Below are 18,967 nucleotides of genomic sequence, written 5' to 3'. Positions count from 1 at the left end.
ATGTAGACCTCAGTAATTTCAGATATTAGCTTCTAGTTGTCCTGGGGAATCAATTCTCAAATCGGTTCTACAGATTTCTTGCCATATATGCCCCACTGAATGTGATGGTGGGATGAAATATGTATTGATTTATTTATTGTATAGAACAGTGGAATGGTTTTATCTTAGTCATCAAGCAAAAAGCAGACCAAGAAAAAGGTGAGTGAGGGGGAAAAAAATGACTAACTAGGAAGGAAGTCATAATTAATTAGTTAAAATAGGAGACTGGTAAATATTGTAATCGCAGGACTGAAATAGCATTTCTCTCCAACCCTGCTAGTGACCATACTCTAGTATATTGGCCAGTAAGGTTCAGTAAGAGAAGGGCTACTGGGGTGGGGGGTTACTGGTGGTCTGCTGTGATTGCACTTGAGAAACACTATTCTGTTGCTGCAACTTGTGGTTAAAGTCTGTACCGGCTGTACCCTCTGGCTCCCCCGCAGGCAAGGAGGGGATGCTGCAAGAGAAGGACTTTGAGACGGCCTCCCTGTCAGAGATCAAAGCCCTGCTGAAGAAACACGAGGCCTTCGAGAGCGACCTGGCAGCGCACCAGGACAGAGTGGAGCAGATCGCAGCCATCGCCCAGGAGCTCAAGTGAGGGAGGGGGGGGGGGGGGGGGGGGAGGTTTAGAGGAGTCACACTGCTGCCCCAGTGTTTCCACGAGTCAGTCCCTGACTCTGTCTGTTGTGTTCACAGTGAGCTGGATTACTACGACTCCCCCAGTGTGAACGCACGCTGCCAGTGCATCTGTGACCAGTGGGACGCCCTGGGAGCTCTAACACAGAAACGCAGTGAGGCCCTGGAGGTACGAAACCACACCCCCTTCACTGAAAATAAGAACATCCGCATCAGAGATGCTGCAGGAATGCACAGAAATCTGTCAACACATCATACTGCACTATATAAAACACTCAATCATAAACTAGAGCAAGTCAAGCAGGCAATCGCTTCATCTAATGCCTTCAGCAGTCACAATGGGAATTGGCTGAAACGTTTGCTATTTGACCTCATTTATTTGACGTCTTGTCTCAGATTGAGTATTTTCAGTTATGGATGACACAATTAGATACAATTGTCAGTCTAATTGAGAGGCCAGGTGTTCAGTTTATGATTGATGTTAAGTTGTTCACTTACAGCACTGATTAGGATATTATCTGAAACTTTGTCCAACTTGACTTGGTTTGAAATGTAATTGTGACCCCTTTGAGCTTACATTCGTTTAAATGAAAGCCTGAGTCAGAGTTTGTGCTTGTCTGTGTTTCAGAGAACAGAGAAGCTGCTGGAGACCATCGACCAGCTGTACTTGGAGTTCGCCAAGAGGGCGGCGCCCTTCAACAACTGGATGGAGGGGGCGATGGAGGACCTGCAGGACACCTTCATTGTCCACACCATCGAGGAGATCCAGGTACTCCAGAACAAGGACAAGGAGATTGGACAGGGGAGTCCGCAGTGCAAAGGCAACTTTGCACATTATAGGTTTGCTGTAACATATATTGTTCTTCCAAAACTGAAAAATAACAAAAAGAAATAGAGATGCAAACTTTGACAAAGTGTTTTACAAGGTCTTCAAAACTGGACATTTGGGATCTGTGTGCTAAAGATTTTGTTTGCTACAATTCCTTTAATCCAAAAGTTTGTCCAACCTATAGGAGGATTGATAAGAGGTTCAGGTTGATACAGGAGCCCTGTTCTCTCCATGGTATTTGAGGCTCCAGTGCTGTGATACATGTATGGAAATAGACTGTCCCTGCTGGGTTTTAATGTGTGTGGTTTTGTTCCACGGTGTAGGGGCTGAGCACGGCTCACGAGCAGTTCAAGGCCACCCTCCCCGAGGCAGACAAGGAGCGACAAGCCATCCTGGGCATCCACAACGAGATCACCAAGATCGTGCAGACCTACCACGTGAACATGGTCGGGACCAACCCCTACACCACCATCAACCCCCAGGAGATCAACGGCAAGTGGGACAAGGTACGACTCGTCCTAGCATTACAGAAAGCAAAGTAAAAAAACAACAGTGAGATAAACGGAGAATCTGTGAAAATAACTCAGTTACCAGAAACGGAGGATGATTTACATACACCGATTCAGCACTTTGGCCTACTTAAAACAACATTTCTAATTTGAAGCGTGTGTGTGTGTGTGTGTGTGTGTGTCTGTGAGCGAGTCCCTGATGCGTTTGCTCTCTCCAGGTCAGGCAGTTGGTGCCCCAGAGAGACCAGGCCCTGATGGAGGAGCATGCCAGGCAGCAGAACAACGAGCGGCTCCGGAAACAGTTTGCAGGCCAGGCCAACATCATCGGACCCTGGATACAGACCAAGATGGAGGTGAGAGGATGGGGTGGGGGGGGCGCCACCCTAACTGGAAGAGACCTTGCATTTTAGTGCTGCTCTTCTGTCCACATGCACCCAAATTAAGGCTCAAGTGCAGGGCTCCAGATAAACTTTTTGCCTTGGGAGCCAATGGCTTCTGGGCCAAAAGAAATTGGTTGCAAAATAAAAATTGTTGGGTGCCACTTTAGGAGCAAGTTGGTTGCTACCATATTCAACTGATTAAAATGCACCAACTTCCTAAGACACTAAAGTGAAACTAAAACAGTAACTTATACCCCTTTCACACACACATGCCGCTACTGAGCCGTCTTAGAAACGTTTAAAAAAATTCACACAGCACGAAATTGCACAATCCATGCAGGTATAATACTGTCGCAATCCTTTCACACAGCCAAAGGGGTGGTGCGAGTTCAACTTTCAAACCTGACAGATCGTTTTCATGGCAACAGAAACCAAACAAAATGACAAAACAAAATGGCACATCGTTTTGCCGAAGTAAATTTGGCTGCATTTTGTTTGCTTTTTAATGTTCAGTTATATTGTACAATATAACAACATGTTAAGTGTTACATTGCAGGAGCTTCAGGCACAATGTAGGTTGTGTGTTTTTATTGCAAAGGCGGCGATACAGTATATTTAACCCTTTGCGGTCCATTTATTAACTGCGCGTCAGGCACGCCAGGTCTAATTAATTTTCACACGCGCAGTTAATTTTATACGCGCTGTTTAAAAGTATTTTTTTTCACAGTCAAACGGGTTTAAATGGCCCTGCATATCAACAAAGCACTCACTAGGCATCTCCAGCACCGCCCCACCCTTTTGTTTGCTATAGCGTTCACCTATGTAAGAAATTAATAATAATAATAGTCGTACATACCGATCGATCATCTCCGGATCACTCGTTTTATCACCAAACTCCTCAATAATGCGATCAAAGTCATTATTTTATTATTATAACATCTGAAAAAAGCTCTGTAAATGTCCATGATAGTCTCTGTGCGCTGACACACTCAGCCAGCTTGTTTACTATGAACGCCCCATTATCTGATACCTGATACCATGTATGACTATTCATGAGATACGTTTTTTTTTTTTTTTTTTTTCCCCCCCGACTTGTCTCGGCTCCTGTCGCTCCCACTCGGCAATTGAATGGTTTTCTCGGCTTTTTCCGGAGAAAAAACGACTAAACACCCGTTTATTGCGTTGCTATAATGATGTCGGACCCAGTCCGACAAAGGACCTGTGAGGAATAATTGCAATGTCGGACCCAGTCCGACAATGGACCGCAAAGGGTTAAAAGAAAGAGTCCAGCTCTACAGGCAAAAGCAGAGTGAAATTACGGTGGATGCTGGTATTGTATTTGCTGTATGTAAAGCATGCTCGTGTGAATGCTCCACTTGGGTAATGGAACGCCAGCATGGTGATGTAGTTTGGAACCAAACACACCCAACACGTATGGTATACATGCAGTCACGTGGGATGTTGACTTTCTGTACCGGCATAGCATTTCACACAGGATTTGAGACGGTTGTGATGGCTCTGTGATGGTATAGGCAATTCACACAGACCAAAATAGCGCATCAGTGCTGATTCTGAGCCGTCATCACTCGTCTGTGTGAAAGGGGTACTAGTTTGTACTCGCATGTTTGTTGCCTCATTTTGCTGAAATGGTTTATCTATGCAGCTGATGACTGCAATGAACTCAACAAGTTTGTGTTTTAGACATTATGAAAGCACATTTGTCATATTTCAGATATTTAGACCATTATTTTTCATTAGCAGTGAATGGCAGGTTTTCTACTGCAGTAAAGTAGGTGGCATTAAGAAATGTAATTCCCCAAATGTTTTTTTCTCAGCAGTTACTTCAGTAGCACATTGCTGTGACTACCGGTGACACGGAAGATGTTCACTTCCTGATTACACTCCCAAGTATTTCTATGTTTTCTGCTTTCTTCAAACTGTTAACTCCCGTTTCCCTACAACAGCTGACCCTGCTTTAGTACAAAACTCATCATCTAATAAGGGAAGCTGTTGCGCAATTAAATCATCCTCAAACTCCTGAGGGTAAACAATGTAAGCGAATCTATCCTCTGGGATAGGATGTAGCTGTTGAAGATGCAACAGATTTTTAAAAAAAAAACCTTAATCAGACATCCTATAATTTGAGTGGTGAAAAACAGCATTGGTTTATTGGATTCGAGAGCGACTCGCACAGGTTTGGTTTATTGGGTTCACAAGAGCGACTCGCAGAGGTTTGGTTTATTGGATTCACAAGAGCAACTCGCACAGGTTTGGTTTATTGGACTCCACAAGAGCAACTCGCACAGGTTTGGTTTATTGGACTCCACAAGAGCAACTCGCACAGGTTTGGTTTATTGGATTCGAGAGCGACTCGCACAGGTTTGGTTTATTGGATTCACAAGAGCGACTCGCACAGGTTAGGTCACCATCACTCCCCTTGCATGAAAGCTTAACTTCCCTCATGTTCTGCTGGTGATAATGCAGCACCTCTGCACTTCCACACATTGTATTCAATCAGATTGTTACCGTCCTTCTCGCACTGGAGTTCGTTTTTTAAATGTATTTACAGACCATTCATAAATATCCACGCATGTTTAACTCCAGTGCTTCAGTGACGGGGGGAGAGAAGAGGATCAATTAGTGTGTGGATCCCAGTCTGGAACCCTCAAGTGGGATGAATTGATGCACTTAAATATGTCCTTTTACATTTGCTAGCTAATGTCATAATTCCAAACATATGACTGTCGTGCACTTCCATTTGCTATGCAGGTCATTTTAAAGAAACAGTATCTGGTACTGTAGTGGTATTAGACTACAGAAAGCACTCGGCTTGCATGCCTATTACACTTTCACTTCCTAGGCATGAAGGGGTGGGGCAATTTCACTCTGCAGGTGAAAGGGCCAATGAAGGACTACCTGGAAGACTTTCATGCAAACAGAGATTTCTTTAACCTTTCTCAAATCATTCATTATGTAAGGAACTCCAGATACGAAGACCACACTTTGTAAAAGACTTCTAGAAATTCTGTTCAGTTCTCACCTGTATCGGATGGACCTTCATGCCGTCTTTAGAGCACATTTCTTGAACGGATGGTCCACTTGTGTTCATTGTCTGTGTGTCTGACGCCCCCTGCTGTTTTGTGCAGGAAATTGGCCGCATTTCCATCGAGATGCACGGCACCTTGGAGGACCAGCTGACTCACCTGCGGCAGTACGAGAAGAGCATCGTCAACTACAAGCCAAAGATTGATCAGCTGGAGGTGGACCACCAGCTCATCCAGGAGGAGCTCATCTTCGACAACAAGCACACCAACTACACCATGGAGGTATATACATATATATATAAAAATATTGTGTGTGTCTACACACACACACACACACACCCTCCCCTGCTTCAGCAAGCACACGCTACACCTTGGAGGTGAGGAGGAGACCTAAACTAGACTTTAAATGTGTAGAATTATGGTTATTATTTAACCAATGTCAAGCTGTAGTGCTTATGTAGCAGTGTGTTCCTGTACTGTAAACACATCAATGTTGTGCACTTGCAGTCTGATCCACATTGATGTAGTACATTTTTAAAAGTAACAGCACTCTAATCGGAAGGCTTCTCATGATGACTTTTCCAAATGTTAGTTTAAATGTTTTAAAGGATTTTAATCCTAAAGTTTAAACAGAATCGAACATTGCTAAACTAACACTATACACTCCCTACCAACCTCACTGTGCTTAAGCAAGCATACAAACTTCACCATGCAGGTGAGAGAATAACTGAATTACATATGTAGACACACACACAGTCCCACCCCTCACCCTCCTCTCTCTCTCTCTCTCTCTCTCTCTCTCTCTCTCTCTCTCTCTCTCTCTCTCTCTCTCTCTCTCTCTCTCTCTCTCTCTCTCTCTCTCTCTCTCTGTCTACCCCCCCCCCCCCCCCCACCAGCACATCCGTGTGGGCTGGGAGCAGCTCCTCACCACCATCGCCAGGACCATCAACGAGATTGAGAACCAGGTCCTGACCAGAGACGCCAAGGGCATCAGCCAGGACCAGATGAACGAGTTCCGAGCCTCTTTCAACCACTTTGACAGGGTGAGGGAGCTGTGTGTGTGATTGGACTGTACCATGTGTGTCTGTCCTTGAGAGAGAGCGGCGTGTGTGTCTGTCCTTGAGAGAGAGCGGCGTGTGTGAGACTGGACTACACCATGTGTGTCTGATCCTTACAAGTGTGTGTATAATCTGTGCTTTGTATTGGGGGGGGGGGGGGGGGGGGGGGGGGGTGCGACTGCGTGCTTGCTTGCCTGTGTTGATGTGCATGTGTTTACCATTCATACTGCTATCTCAGAGCTCTTCTTTTAATAAAAAAAGAGCAAAAACAACTGTCAAATGATGAGAGGCTGTTTCAGGAATTCACAACTTTGTTTTTCAAAGATGGGAATATAAATATACACCTTCTACAGAGGACTGTTCTCACCACTCAATTTTTTATTTTTTTAATTTAGTCATCACCAATGGTTTTTACCCTGGTTTTCTCCCCAATTTGGAATGCCCAATTATTATTTTTATCCCGGTTCACCGCTGCAACCCCCCAGCGACTCGGAATGGAGGCTGAAACGCACGTCCTCCGAAATGTGTTCCTGCCAATCCATCATTTTTCACACTGCATCCACAGCGAAGCCACCAGACCTATAGTGCTGGAGGACAACACAGATCTGAATGGCTCCATTGCAGACCCGCAGGCGCCCTATCAGCCACAGGGGTCGCTGGTGCACAGTGAACCGTGGATTGCCTGCCAACCAAAGCCCTCCCTACCCGGGCGGCGCTTGGCCAATTGTGCGGAACCCCCTAGAAACCCCCGGTCACGGATGGCAATGATATAGCCTGGATTCGAACCTGCAATCTCCAGGCTATAGGGCTCATCCTGCACTCCACGAGGAGCGCCTTTACTGGATGCACCACTCGGGAGCCCCCACCACTCCAATTTGTAAGCCTTCTGTTAGCCACAAGCAACTGTTTGGTACTGGTTTGTTTCAAAAGGAGGACTTCACAACACTGAATTGCCTGTAAGTGAAGTATGCATAGTCAAGTCACACAACTCTGGGTCCACTTCCTTCCTGTGTTGCAGGCAGTAGGACCTTTACCTCCTGAGACTGCGTGTGGGTCAGGAGCCTCCTTTTCATTGCAACACAGGGAGTGAATGCAGAAAGGACTTTAATAACAGAGGCTCAGTCAAATGAGAGATTGAGTTTGTTTACAAAAAAATGTAAACTACTTTACACTTGGACACTTCTACATTGTGCCAAACTCACAAAGGTACAATGAAAAAGTGCTGAGTTTTGAGAGTCCCCTAGAAACCTGTTCGAGGAATGTGTGCTGTGCTATCATAAAGGCTAAGGGAGGCCACGTCAGCTAATCCCTTCTAGAACTGCATTATGCAAGGCTGTGCTGATTTCCACTTGCTAGCTTACTTGCATTCAAACCATTCAACACACAGCGTTTACACAAGCTTCACTTTAATTAAAACACACCCAGTGTAAAATGGAAACTGTTCACAATGTACATCCTGTATGTACAAGCCAGTTGAACATTGCTGTTGCCTAGGTTTCTACTAAACCTCACCTTGCTATCAAAGGCAAGCCTCGGGTTACTTGCCCCTCTTTTTTTTTAATTGCTGTTTTGCTTTCCCAATGTTATTTAGCCCCTACTCACAGAGCTAGTTTCTGCACTCTATATAGTGCTCTACACTGGAAGAATGTAGTAAAAATACACCATTGTATTGTATTGTATTGTATTGTATTGTATTGTGAAACTGGTGGTTTTAAACCAGAACGTATTAACTATGCACACAGTCCTTCCTGCTAGTCACGGCATTGATTAACTCAGTAATAGACCTCACCATGGTATGACAGCACAGATTTGTATGTCCTTTGACAGTGTGCCAAGCCTAATGATTGTGCACTTTGTTTTGTTGTCTCTGCCCCTTGTGCATGCCCCTGTTCCCCTGTCCCTCTCTGCATGATGCACCCCCCTGCATGCTGGCCTCGTGACCTGACGGCACCTCTTCACTGCACCGCGTGGCCAGGATCACTCCGGGAAGATGGGGGCTGAAGAGTTCAAAGCCTGCCTCATCAGCCTGGGCTTCGATATCGCCAACGACGCACAGGTACTGCAGCGCCAGGCACTCACATTAAACTGCCTTCTCTTCTCTTCTTTTTTTGTTTTTCGTGTTGTCTGTTTTACCCTCTCGTGTGACCCTCCCTTCCTCCCATGTATGGCTGGGTGTCCATTTTTATACCATTCATTCCCTCGTCGATCGCAAACCTGCATTTCTTGCGATGCTTTCTTGCCCTCTTGTACTCCATTCTCATGTATCTTCTTTTTTCATTCTTACCATTATTTTTTTTCCTGTTCTTGTGTTCTGTCAATTATTCTTTCCCCTTCGTTATTTTCTTCCCCTTTTTATATTTGCTTTCCTTTAAACATGTTTCCGCTTGTAAATATGGTTGTGTGGTGCTTTCTGTACCCTTAAAAACCTGCTTCAATTCATAAATCATTCCTATCTTCCTCCCTCATTCACACGTTTTCCCTCCTGTCTCCCATCTTCCCTTCCTGAATCCTCTTGTACTTTTTCTAAACTCCTCTGACTTTCTCCTTTTCTGTGGTTTTACCTGCCCGCCTCCCCACCTCCCCCCTCTCAATGGTCTAATCTCCCCTTTATGTTGTGGTTGGTACATTCCCCACCCCACCCCACCCCCGTCCCCCTCTCTTGTCTGTGGCTCGTCGTCCCCCCCCTCCCCCCCCCCCCCGGTAGAAGAGAACAGGTATGATGGATGCTGAAGATTTCCGAACCTGCCTCATCTCCATGGGTTACAACATGGTAAAGTGCTGCCCTTCTTGTTCCTGTCTCTGAAGCTGTCCTCAGACACGTTGCCATTAGGGCTGGGTTGAAAGTATACTTCATACTTGACTAGGGCTCTAGCAGCATGTTCCCCTTGGTTTGTTAGGTTCCTTGTAAAACTTTGTAAAAAAACAAACTAACAAATTGTCTAGAGCTGGAAGCAAGACACAGCAGACATGGAGTTATTTCTGGTAATCCTTACCAGGGGCCCAATTCTGCCATGTATCCACCTGCACCATGAAACCAGTCTCTTAAACTCCATCTGCTCTCATTCCAATATAAAACTGGGTCTGCCACTGGTCCCGTCTGCAGATCCAATCTGCAACCAGACAAAGAGCACCTGTATATCACATTTGTGTACAATTTTCTAATCAAACACAGCCCTTATTTTGCTTCTGCAGTCTGTTAGTATTTCAAACCCTTCGCCCTGGACTCTCAGGTAACATCCACATCAGCGGGAGTTGGAAATACATAAGAAAGTTTACAAACGAGAGGAGGCCATTCGGCCTATCTTGCTCGTTTGGTTGTTAGTAGCTTATTGATCCCAGAATCTCATCAAGCAGCTTCTTGAAGGATCCCAGGGTGTCAGCTTCAACAACATTACTGGGGAGTTGCCACCCTGCAATCCTAGTCTGGTTTCAAATCCTGTTCAAACGGCATGAGACAATCCAAATATTAAAGTAAAATATAAGTGGACATCTGAATAATGAAAACATGAAATGGTACGCATCAGCCAGCCTCTATGATCACGGGTATACACGTTTTGATGCTTGTTTTACCAATGAGAATAACATTCTTTTTATAATTCACCTACATATAACATGTGGTGAGGTAGGAACACATGAACATGTTTCAGTACTTCGGGACAACATTAGTGTTACAAAGTACACAATACCGATAAATACTGGACTGAAGATCACAATAAAACATAGGCACACTTACACATTTTATAGAATTTTATGAATTTAGAAGCAACTTGAAAGTGGTGTTATTGACCCTACACAGGTCTGCTGTGCTTTAAACTGGTAGGGTTCATTTATATACCATAATGTTGCGTTCCACTGTAATGATGTATACTGATCCCCAATGCTTTCTGATGAAACACTCCTCGCTGCTCATTTATAACAAACAGTACTAGGAGATTTGTTATGACTAATTAGTTCCCCCAGAAAAACACATTTTTTATAGCAAAAAAAACTGAAAGGTTGTGAAATGTATCAGTGGTACCTACTGCTGCTGCTAGCTGGCACTAGAGTAGTGCATAAACACTATCTGTAGTGGCCGTACAACTATCTATGAGTCGTACAACCTCAAATTATAATATGACTTTAAATTAAACACTGATTGGCTGAACAAGATCACATGCCCATGCAGTAAGAATTGTCTTATGCATGGTTAAGGGAGAATCACCTCTGAAGATCAATCAATTTCCTTGAATTTTATTATAAAATTATAAAATCTCAATCTCGTCGGCCACAGCAGTACCTGTCAAGTTCGGACTGAAGTACCAAATTCCGCCAGCATGCAGGATCTAAAATCGGGTGGAGATGGGTTGCGCTGGATCTTAATGTGACAGCGTATAAAAAGTGAAATCCACTGTGGCAATTGCAGACATGGGTGTGTATTATCATGCAGCGGTTGATGTGTCTGATGTGACGTTCTGCATGACGGCCTCACTGACTATCTGGAGATTCGGGAGAAGAGACGTAGGCCGTGCATTTGGAGGAATATAAAAGTGCAGAGTGCGATTTACTGTACTCGAGGAAACCGTGATTTCAGACATCAACTACACTTACCAAAGGGCATAACACATGGAAATAAACAGTTAATATATTAGTTTTTGATGAATAAGGGTGGAGAGTCGATAATGGGCGCTATTTCGGGCATATACGGTACCTGACAATAAGTAAGAGTGCAAGGATCAGTACACCCCCAGTGACTGCACCCTGAGGAAAACTTTAGCCTAAATGTGGAGGCTTCACGTAAAGATAATGTGTAAAAGGCTGAAGATAATCTACATCCATCTCAATTGCAGAGTAATCTACACAACACAAGCTAAGCAATGACATCACAGCAAGAATCCCAGGAAAAATAGTGCCAGCAATGAGATCAGGACCTAGCTTCGTGCTCCTGCACTGTCCCCTGCAGCAGTCGGCATTGACAGAGAAAGAAGCCAAGTGTGTCTGCAGAGAGAGGCTGAGGGAGACACTGGGTGCTGAGTGTCTCTGCAGGGAGAGGCTGAGGGAGACACTGGGTGCTGAGTGTCTCTGCAGGGAGAGGCTGAGGGAGACACTGGGTGCTGTGTGTCTCTGCAGGGAGAGGCTTGGGAGACACTGGGTGCTGAAGTGAGTTGGTGGTTTTTGCAGGGAGAGGCTGAGTTTTCACGCATCATGAGCATCGTGGACCCGAACCGGCTTGGCGTGGTCACATTCCAGGCCTTCATCGACTTCATGTCCCGGGAGACAGCCGACACCGATACAGCAGACCAGGTCATGGCCTCCTTCAAAGTGCTGGCAGGAGACAAGGTACACCTCCAGGGGAGGAGGGGCTTGATAGTGTGTGAGAGGAGAAGGGGTTTTAGGAATGCGGGTGGGGTTAGGGATGGAGAGGAGGGGTTCTGGTAATGTGGGTGGGGTTAGGGATGGAGAGGAGGGGTTCTGGTAATGTGGGTAGGGTTAGAGGTGGACAGGAGGGGTTCTGGTAATGTGGGTGAGGTTAGGGATGTAGAGGAAGGGGTTCTGGTAATGTTGGTGGGGTTAGGGATGGAGAGGAGGGGGTTCTGGTAATGTGGGTGGGGTTAGGGATAGAGAGGAGGGGTTCTGGTAATGTGGGTGGGGTTAGGGGTGGAGAGGAAGGGGTTCTGGTAATGTGGGTGGGGTTAGGGATGGAGAGGAGGGGGTTCTGGTAATGTGGGTGAGGTTAGAGGTGGAGAGGAGGTGTTCTGGTAATGTGGGTGGGGTTAGAGGTGGAGAGGAGGGGTTCTGGTAATGTGGGTGGGGTTAGGGATGGAGAGGAGGGGTTCTGGTAATGTGGGTGAGGTTAGGGGTGGAGAGGAGGGGTTCTGGTAATGTGGGTGGGGTTAGGGGTGGAGAGGAGGGGTTCTGGTAATGTGGGTGGGGTTAGGGATGGAGAGGAGGGGTTCTGGTAATGTGGGTGAGGTTAGGGGTGGAGAGGAGGGGTTCTGGTAATGTGGGTGGGGTTAGGGGTGGAGAGGAGGGGTTCTGGTAATGTGGGTGGGGTTAGGGGTGTAGAGGAGAGGAGAGGTTTTGCTAATGTAATGGAGAAGTTGGGCACGAGAGGCTGATGCTTGGAGGGGGTCTGAAGTCAGTGACATGGTTAACCTTTGAGGCACTAGACAATACACTGCATGTAAACTGGTTGCCATTTAGACCAGGAATGTAACTTCAATCTTGGTGTCCGCCAGCTTTAAGGGATGATTACACAGGTAAATGAGAGCACAGTCACAGAGAGTAGTGTCCTTTGTAACTGATGATGATGAGGAGGATGATCATCCCTTTCTTTTTCTGCAGAATTACATCCTGGCTGACGAGCTTCGCCGTGAGCTGCCTCCAGACCAGGCTGAGTACTGCATCGCCCGCATGGCTCCGTACTGCGGCCCTGATGCTGTGCCTGGAGCCCTGGACTACATGTCCTTCTCCACGGCACTGTACGGAGAAAGTGACCTTTAAACCCTGACCCCAGCAAAGCCGGCACCTGTTTTTGTACGCAGCCAGCCTCCGTGCCCCCCCTCCCTCAGGACCTCCTGTCTGTCAGCCCTGTCATTACTGGCTTTGCACGCAGGAGTCCCCCGCCAGGCAGCCTGCTATCCCCGTTTACAAAAGGGGCAATGATTTTTTTTTTGTTTTTCTTCATTAAAAAAAAAAATAACATATTTTATTATACAGAACAAAAGGTATTTTTCTCCACCTGATTTAAAGAAAGAAAAAATAAAGAAAAAATTGCACCAAATAGTATTTAATTAAATTTGTTTAATTTTGTGTGTTTTTATTTTATTTTTTTATTTTTTTATTTTTTTTCAGACACCTGAAATGAAAAAAGAAAAAAAGAAATGAGCCCCATATTAAGCTGGTCATTTTTTTTTTTTTTCTTTTTTTATGTTTTGAAATTAGTTTAGTATCTGCTTTCAAAATATATTCCTCATTGGCCCAGGCCTTTCACTTCTGGGGCCCAGGGTTGAATCTCAATTTCCAGACAACAGCTGAATTCAGTTTAGTGGTCTTTAGCTAGCACTACAGCACAAAACTACCATACAATGAGGCATACCTAGCTAGAGAGAGATTCAAGACTGATACACTAGGAGGTGCTGTGGTGATACTGCTGGGTGAGAGTGAGGTGCATCTTTCTGTGAATTGATTTGATGTTCATCTTCCCAGTTTCAGGGACTTGATTTGTATTTCAGTAAACAGAATCCTTGCTGTTTCAAGTTTTTCAATTCTCATTCTCTCTCATTCTCTTTCTTTCTTTCTTCTCTCTCTCTCTCTCTCTCTCTCTCTCTCTCTCTCTCTCTCTCTCTCTCTGTGCCCTTCACCTTATGTTAAAAAAGCATTGACAGAACAGCATATGGTACATATCACAGATTGTTTCCAGTCTTGTACACACATACCTCTGTTTGAAAGAAAGAAACACACACACACGTATATCTCAGTCAAACCCATCTCCTTTGAGCTGTAACAGCTTTACCTCTTGAGTCAAGGTCATTTCAGAGTCTTCTGTTTACTTTAGTGTTGCGACTCAGCCAGCTAGAGGAGAAATATTCCACCCTGTAGCCAGTTTCCTTTGAATCGCCAGACCGTTGAATGAGTAGGGAGATTAGAACGGTCGCACCAATGAACTGTGAACCAGCCTTTCATGTACACTTCGCAGAACCACTTGGTCAGGTCAGAAGGCAATTATTGCTCATTTCTCGCTCACTACATTGGTATCCCTGAAATACACTGTAAACTAATGTAAATCTCCATTTAGATTTGTATCCCTGAAACACATTGTAAACTAATGTAAACCTCCAAGTACAGACAGTGTTTTGACAGTACTCATTTACAAATAGATTCTCTGCATCACTGTGTAAAAAGCATTGTGATTGGTGTTTTACAAAGAAATGTCACCAAATCAACCAATCGCAATGCTTTTACATCAACCTCAAACATTCCAGCTGACGAAACCATCAATCAATATCTTGCAATAATAATATAATAGTGTCACTCTGCTCACTCCTGCACATTAGAAATATTGGAATGTGAGAAACTAAATCCAGAATTCCAGAATGGGTTGAGAGAGGCAGACAGAAGGGCTCTATTATAATGATCTTAACTGGGGATGATCTGTTTTACTGCCAACATGAAATTTACCAGCCTGGTTTGGCAGCTGGAGTAATGCAGAGGTAAAGGGTGACAGTATTTCGATCTGCTGCTGTTTAGACTAGGGCTGTCCAGTAGAATGCTCGTGAGACATGGTTAAACTAACTTGAGTATGACTTTTGATTTCGTGGTTAAGGGACATGTTTTCAAGGCATTTACTGCAGTCTTTAATTAACTCCTGTTTTTTTAAGAGGTAAAAACTGGAACCAAACAACTAAAATATACATTTCAAGTCTTCTAATGCTTTCTCAGTGTGTTTTGTGTTTCATTTTGTTACATTAATATGATTTTTTTTTATCCGTTTAAAAAGCAGGAGTAAACAACTGGAAGAGCCGCTTGTGTCTTCAGACTTGTGTTAAAGAATTCAGGAGAAGTGAACGTGTAACTTGCAAAATGTTTAAGAAGCACATTAATACTGAAACCGTGTCTTAGTTTAGCTCCATTCCCATTCCCATGTATTCACTTCTCAATTCCTCTTCACAGCACATTGGTCTGCATGGCTTATTCACACTAAAAGGGTTCGCTCGTTTTATTCACCCCAAAGTTAGAAACCAATCACTGAAATCTAGTTGGTCTGCAAAGCTCAGCTAAATTTCAGCACCTGGGGCAAAAAAGCCATTATGAAAAAAACATGAACAAATAGTGTTGCAAAATATATCCCTGTATCTCGACACATTCCCAATGTGCAGCTCCAACAGAGGATGCTGATGTCCCAGGTAAGTTCTCAGTTCAGATGCTGATACAGTAGAAACATGCTGGTGGCACTGATGTTTTAGCTGTGGCCGGGGTGCTCCCCACCTCTGGGAATTGTTTTCTCTGTTAAAGTGATCAACTCTGAGACAGATCTTCCACTACTGGATTTACAATTATATAAATCTCGAAAGGAGGGGTAGTTCCTCGTGACAGCGAAGCACGAGAGCCAACAGTGACTATACAGCACAGATACTTCACGTGTTTTCAGGGTATTGGCGCAGGAGTATTGCCATGGCAAGAGTAAATCAGCCAAAAGCACCATTCCACTTTTAATTTGTAGTTCTCAACACTTTCGTGAAATGTAGAAAAAAAAAGTAAATACCTGCCATACAGTAAGAGAAATAAGTGGCCAAAGGAAGGTAGAAATGTCCTTTTTCTCCAGAAGTATTTTTTTGCAGATTTCTGCAGGCCCCAGGCACTTTCATCCACGCATATGTATATTACACGACATCCGGGTTTAATGACAATTAACGTATTTGTCAATATGGAAATATACCGGGGAGCGCACTTATTTTAACGTTTGTATCATGTATATTAGACGATTTATTGATGTTTTAAAATGGAATAGTCACATGCATCCCAGGCGCTTTTATCCACGCATATGTATGTGTATGTTACAAGACATTCTATTTTAATGACAACTTATTCCATCAACATGAAAATATACCAGGGAACGCATTTATTGTGATGTCTATATCATTTATATTAAATGATTTATTTCTGTTTTAAAATGCAACATTTGCCTGCAAAATATATATATATATATATATATATATATATATATATATATATATATATATATATATATAAATAAATAAATAAAATTTCTTTATATAAATAAATAAAAAGGTCTAATACACATGGGATTTGAACCTACAGTTTGCAAGCATGTTGTGTTAACTGTCAGTGCTATGTGATCAGCCATCAGCCATCATCATCCTCATTCTGAGATTGAGCTGGAGCTCTGATATTTGGTGTCCTGTGAGTGTAACAGTCATTGTGGTCCCTATTGGCACAAGGAAGTACGATTTCCTCACACTATACTGGTCGATGAGAGTAACGCTATTTGTGGTCCCTACTGGGTAAAAAAAGGAACATAATTTCTGTGAATTAGCTATGATGAAGGATTGCCTATATATTTGGTAAAACATAAATAAATACATTAATACAAATATTGAAATAAATGAATAGGTAAATGAATACATAGACATTTATTTATTTTGATATTTATTTTTCACTATCATAAACAATGACATTTAATACAAAATAAATATTCAACAGTTCTTGTTCAATTGTATATTAGTAAAGATTTTTGTATATAATGGTCGTCATACTTTCAAATTAAAAAATACATTGTAACAACCCAGACAATTGCTTTGTTGCGGGACTTGTCTGATCAGTTAGTCTCGTCTCATTTATATATGTTACATGTATTGTAAGGGGAACGGATCACGCTGTTAGCATGGGAAGGGGGAGTGAGTGAATGAGTGGGGAATGTGTTGTTGTTTAGGAGGTTGCAGAGCATTTTGTGAATTCAACACCGTCTCCTTGAGTTAGGGTTGCCACCGGTCCGGGTTTGACCAAACAGTCCTGGAATTGGCATCTGTGTCCATGTGGCAGGAATTTACAAGCCCGGACATCCTAACGTCTTCCTATAATATTTTTCTTTGACATACATTAGTTGCTTAAACGAGTTCCACTATCTTATTTAGAAAAAGGTATTGTTTAGTACTAGTCTGTACATTCTACTTTGTCCCCAGCATCTGAATAATGCTGAAGACAACAAACATATCCACATGATGTAAACAATCCCAGTGAGGGGTTGCAGTCACGTGACCCCAGCAGCCTACATACTGTCGGTATTTTGCAACCAGAGTATTTTTCTTCTACCTTCAGTCACAGGAATTAGAAAGATATAATTTATGATGTGCCAGGTACTTGTAAACCATGTACAATTAAAACAATGTATATGACATATTTGGTATAAGAGTATCATAACTTTGTACGGGGATTAAAAAAAAAAAAAACTTGTTTTACGAAGTGTCAGTAACATTAGGTTACTTACCATAACCCTGGTTCCCTGAAAGAGAAGACGACCACCAAAGACAATACGTATGGGATATGCCTGCCCATTGGGTAGGTATCGCTGATAGGCCCCTTCCTTGGATGATGCACTCGGTCCTGCCCACGAGGGGATAAAACTGCCATCCAAAGGAAGCCATTTCTCTTTTTACGTCGAACCTGTGAGGGCGTCCAATGCGTCCCCATGGTTGGTGGTCGTCTTCTCTTTCAGGGAACCAGGGTTACGGTAAGTAACCTAACGTTCCTTTTCAATTCAAAGACGTCCACCAAAGACATTACGTATGGGATCATGTATACCAGAGCCGTCACGAGGGAGAAGGAATGGCAGCATATGAGGGACTGTGATAGGAATGACTAAGTGGTGACGTCACGGCAGAAACAGGAACACAAACGACAGAGAGAGGTGGAGTTTGGTGGAGCTGAGCGAATGCTTTTGCTCAGCATTTAATGAATAAACATACAGAAAATAAACAGTTGTAACAAAAACAGGACACGGCACTATACGCCAAAATAAAGAGACAAACAAAACAAACTAAACAGTGAACAGACAAACGGACAAACACGGTGAGTGAAAACACTAATTACTTTACTTTGCTTTGTTTTCTTTTCTCCTCCCTCTCCCGTTCTCCACTCACCGAACACCAACCCCCAGTGAGTGAAAACATGCAGCTTTTATGCAGTTGTACCAAGACTCGATTGCTAGTCAATCATTCAATTGGAATCTCGGTACAACTGCACGTGAATTAATTAAAGTGCAATTCCCCGTGCTCACATATTACTTTTTACTTGCACGTGATGTGATGTGCCATCCCCGTGCCTAAATACAAATATACAATTTACACACACGTGAAACACAGACCCGCTTATATCCCGTGTACCAATGCTTATACACCAACATTTACACACAACACGTAACATATAACACACAGGGGGGGCACTTTGCCACAGGGACGCACAAGCACTGTCTAACCCAGAGGTTAGCGGTGTGAAGTTACACCTTGAAGGACCCTTGTGCCTACAGAAGGCAAGGCAGGGTCTACCGCATTAAGACTGTAGAACATGGAGAAAGTATGCAGCGTAGCCCAGCTAGCTGCAGTACAAATATCAGACATCGAGGCACCTCTGAAGAGGGCCCAAGGTGTAGCCAACCCTCTAGTGGAGTGTGCGGCTACCCTACCAGGTGGGGGCAAGCCAGCACTATTATATGCAGTCGAGACTGTATCCAGTGTGACAGACGCTGCTTAGAGAGGGGATGCCATAGGGTCTGTGTCCCGTGACAGACGTAGAGCTTGTCAGATTGATGCAGAGCTCTTGTCCTATGCACGTAGCATCTCAATGCCCACACTGGGCAGAGGAAATTCAATCTCTCATCCTCTGTTGAAGCAAACAGAGGTGGATGGAAGGACTCCAGTTCCACAGACTGATTAACGTGGAAGGCTGTCATCACCTTGGGGAGGAAAGCAGGGTTGGT

The 18,967-nt window shown here is 43.9% G+C and overlaps 1 protein-coding gene across 4 annotated transcripts in view; it reads left to right on the top strand.

Annotated features, from left to right (window-relative positions):
- LOC117419763 (alpha-actinin-1) overlaps positions 1 to 13,255 on the top strand; it is a 78,169-nt gene extending 64,914 nt beyond the window's left edge. The window contains exons 12-22 of one of the 4 annotated variants that reach the window (XM_058991232.1): positions 483 to 633; positions 736 to 844; positions 1,304 to 1,444; positions 1,828 to 2,010; positions 2,232 to 2,366; positions 5,540 to 5,719; positions 6,334 to 6,480; positions 8,471 to 8,551; positions 9,200 to 9,265; positions 11,653 to 11,811; positions 12,817 to 13,255. In XM_058991232.1, the coding sequence (XP_058847215.1) occupies positions 483 to 633; positions 736 to 844; positions 1,304 to 1,444; positions 1,828 to 2,010; positions 2,232 to 2,366; positions 5,540 to 5,719; positions 6,334 to 6,480; positions 8,471 to 8,551; positions 9,200 to 9,265; positions 11,653 to 11,811; positions 12,817 to 12,975 (1,511 nt within the window). In that variant the 3' untranslated portion in view covers positions 12,976 to 13,255. Of the gene's footprint in view, positions 1 to 482; positions 634 to 735; positions 845 to 1,303; positions 1,445 to 1,827; positions 2,011 to 2,231; positions 2,367 to 5,539; positions 5,720 to 6,333; positions 6,481 to 8,470; positions 8,552 to 9,199; positions 9,266 to 11,517; positions 11,625 to 11,652; positions 11,812 to 12,816 lie in introns of those variants that run through there. The other 3 variants (XM_058991230.1, XM_058991229.1, XM_058991231.1) reach the window with 3 other exon arrangements.
- Positions 13,256 to 18,967: the final 5,712 nt, after the last annotated feature.

The sequence above is a fragment of the Acipenser ruthenus genome, chromosome 18 (genome assembly GCF_902713425.1).
Source record: "Acipenser ruthenus chromosome 18, fAciRut3.2 maternal haplotype, whole genome shotgun sequence".
Lineage (NCBI taxonomy): Eukaryota > Metazoa > Chordata > Actinopteri > Acipenseriformes > Acipenseridae > Acipenser > Acipenser ruthenus.
The sequence above is the reverse complement of the archived record's forward strand: the minus strand, read 5'-3'. Positions and strand labels throughout refer to the sequence as shown.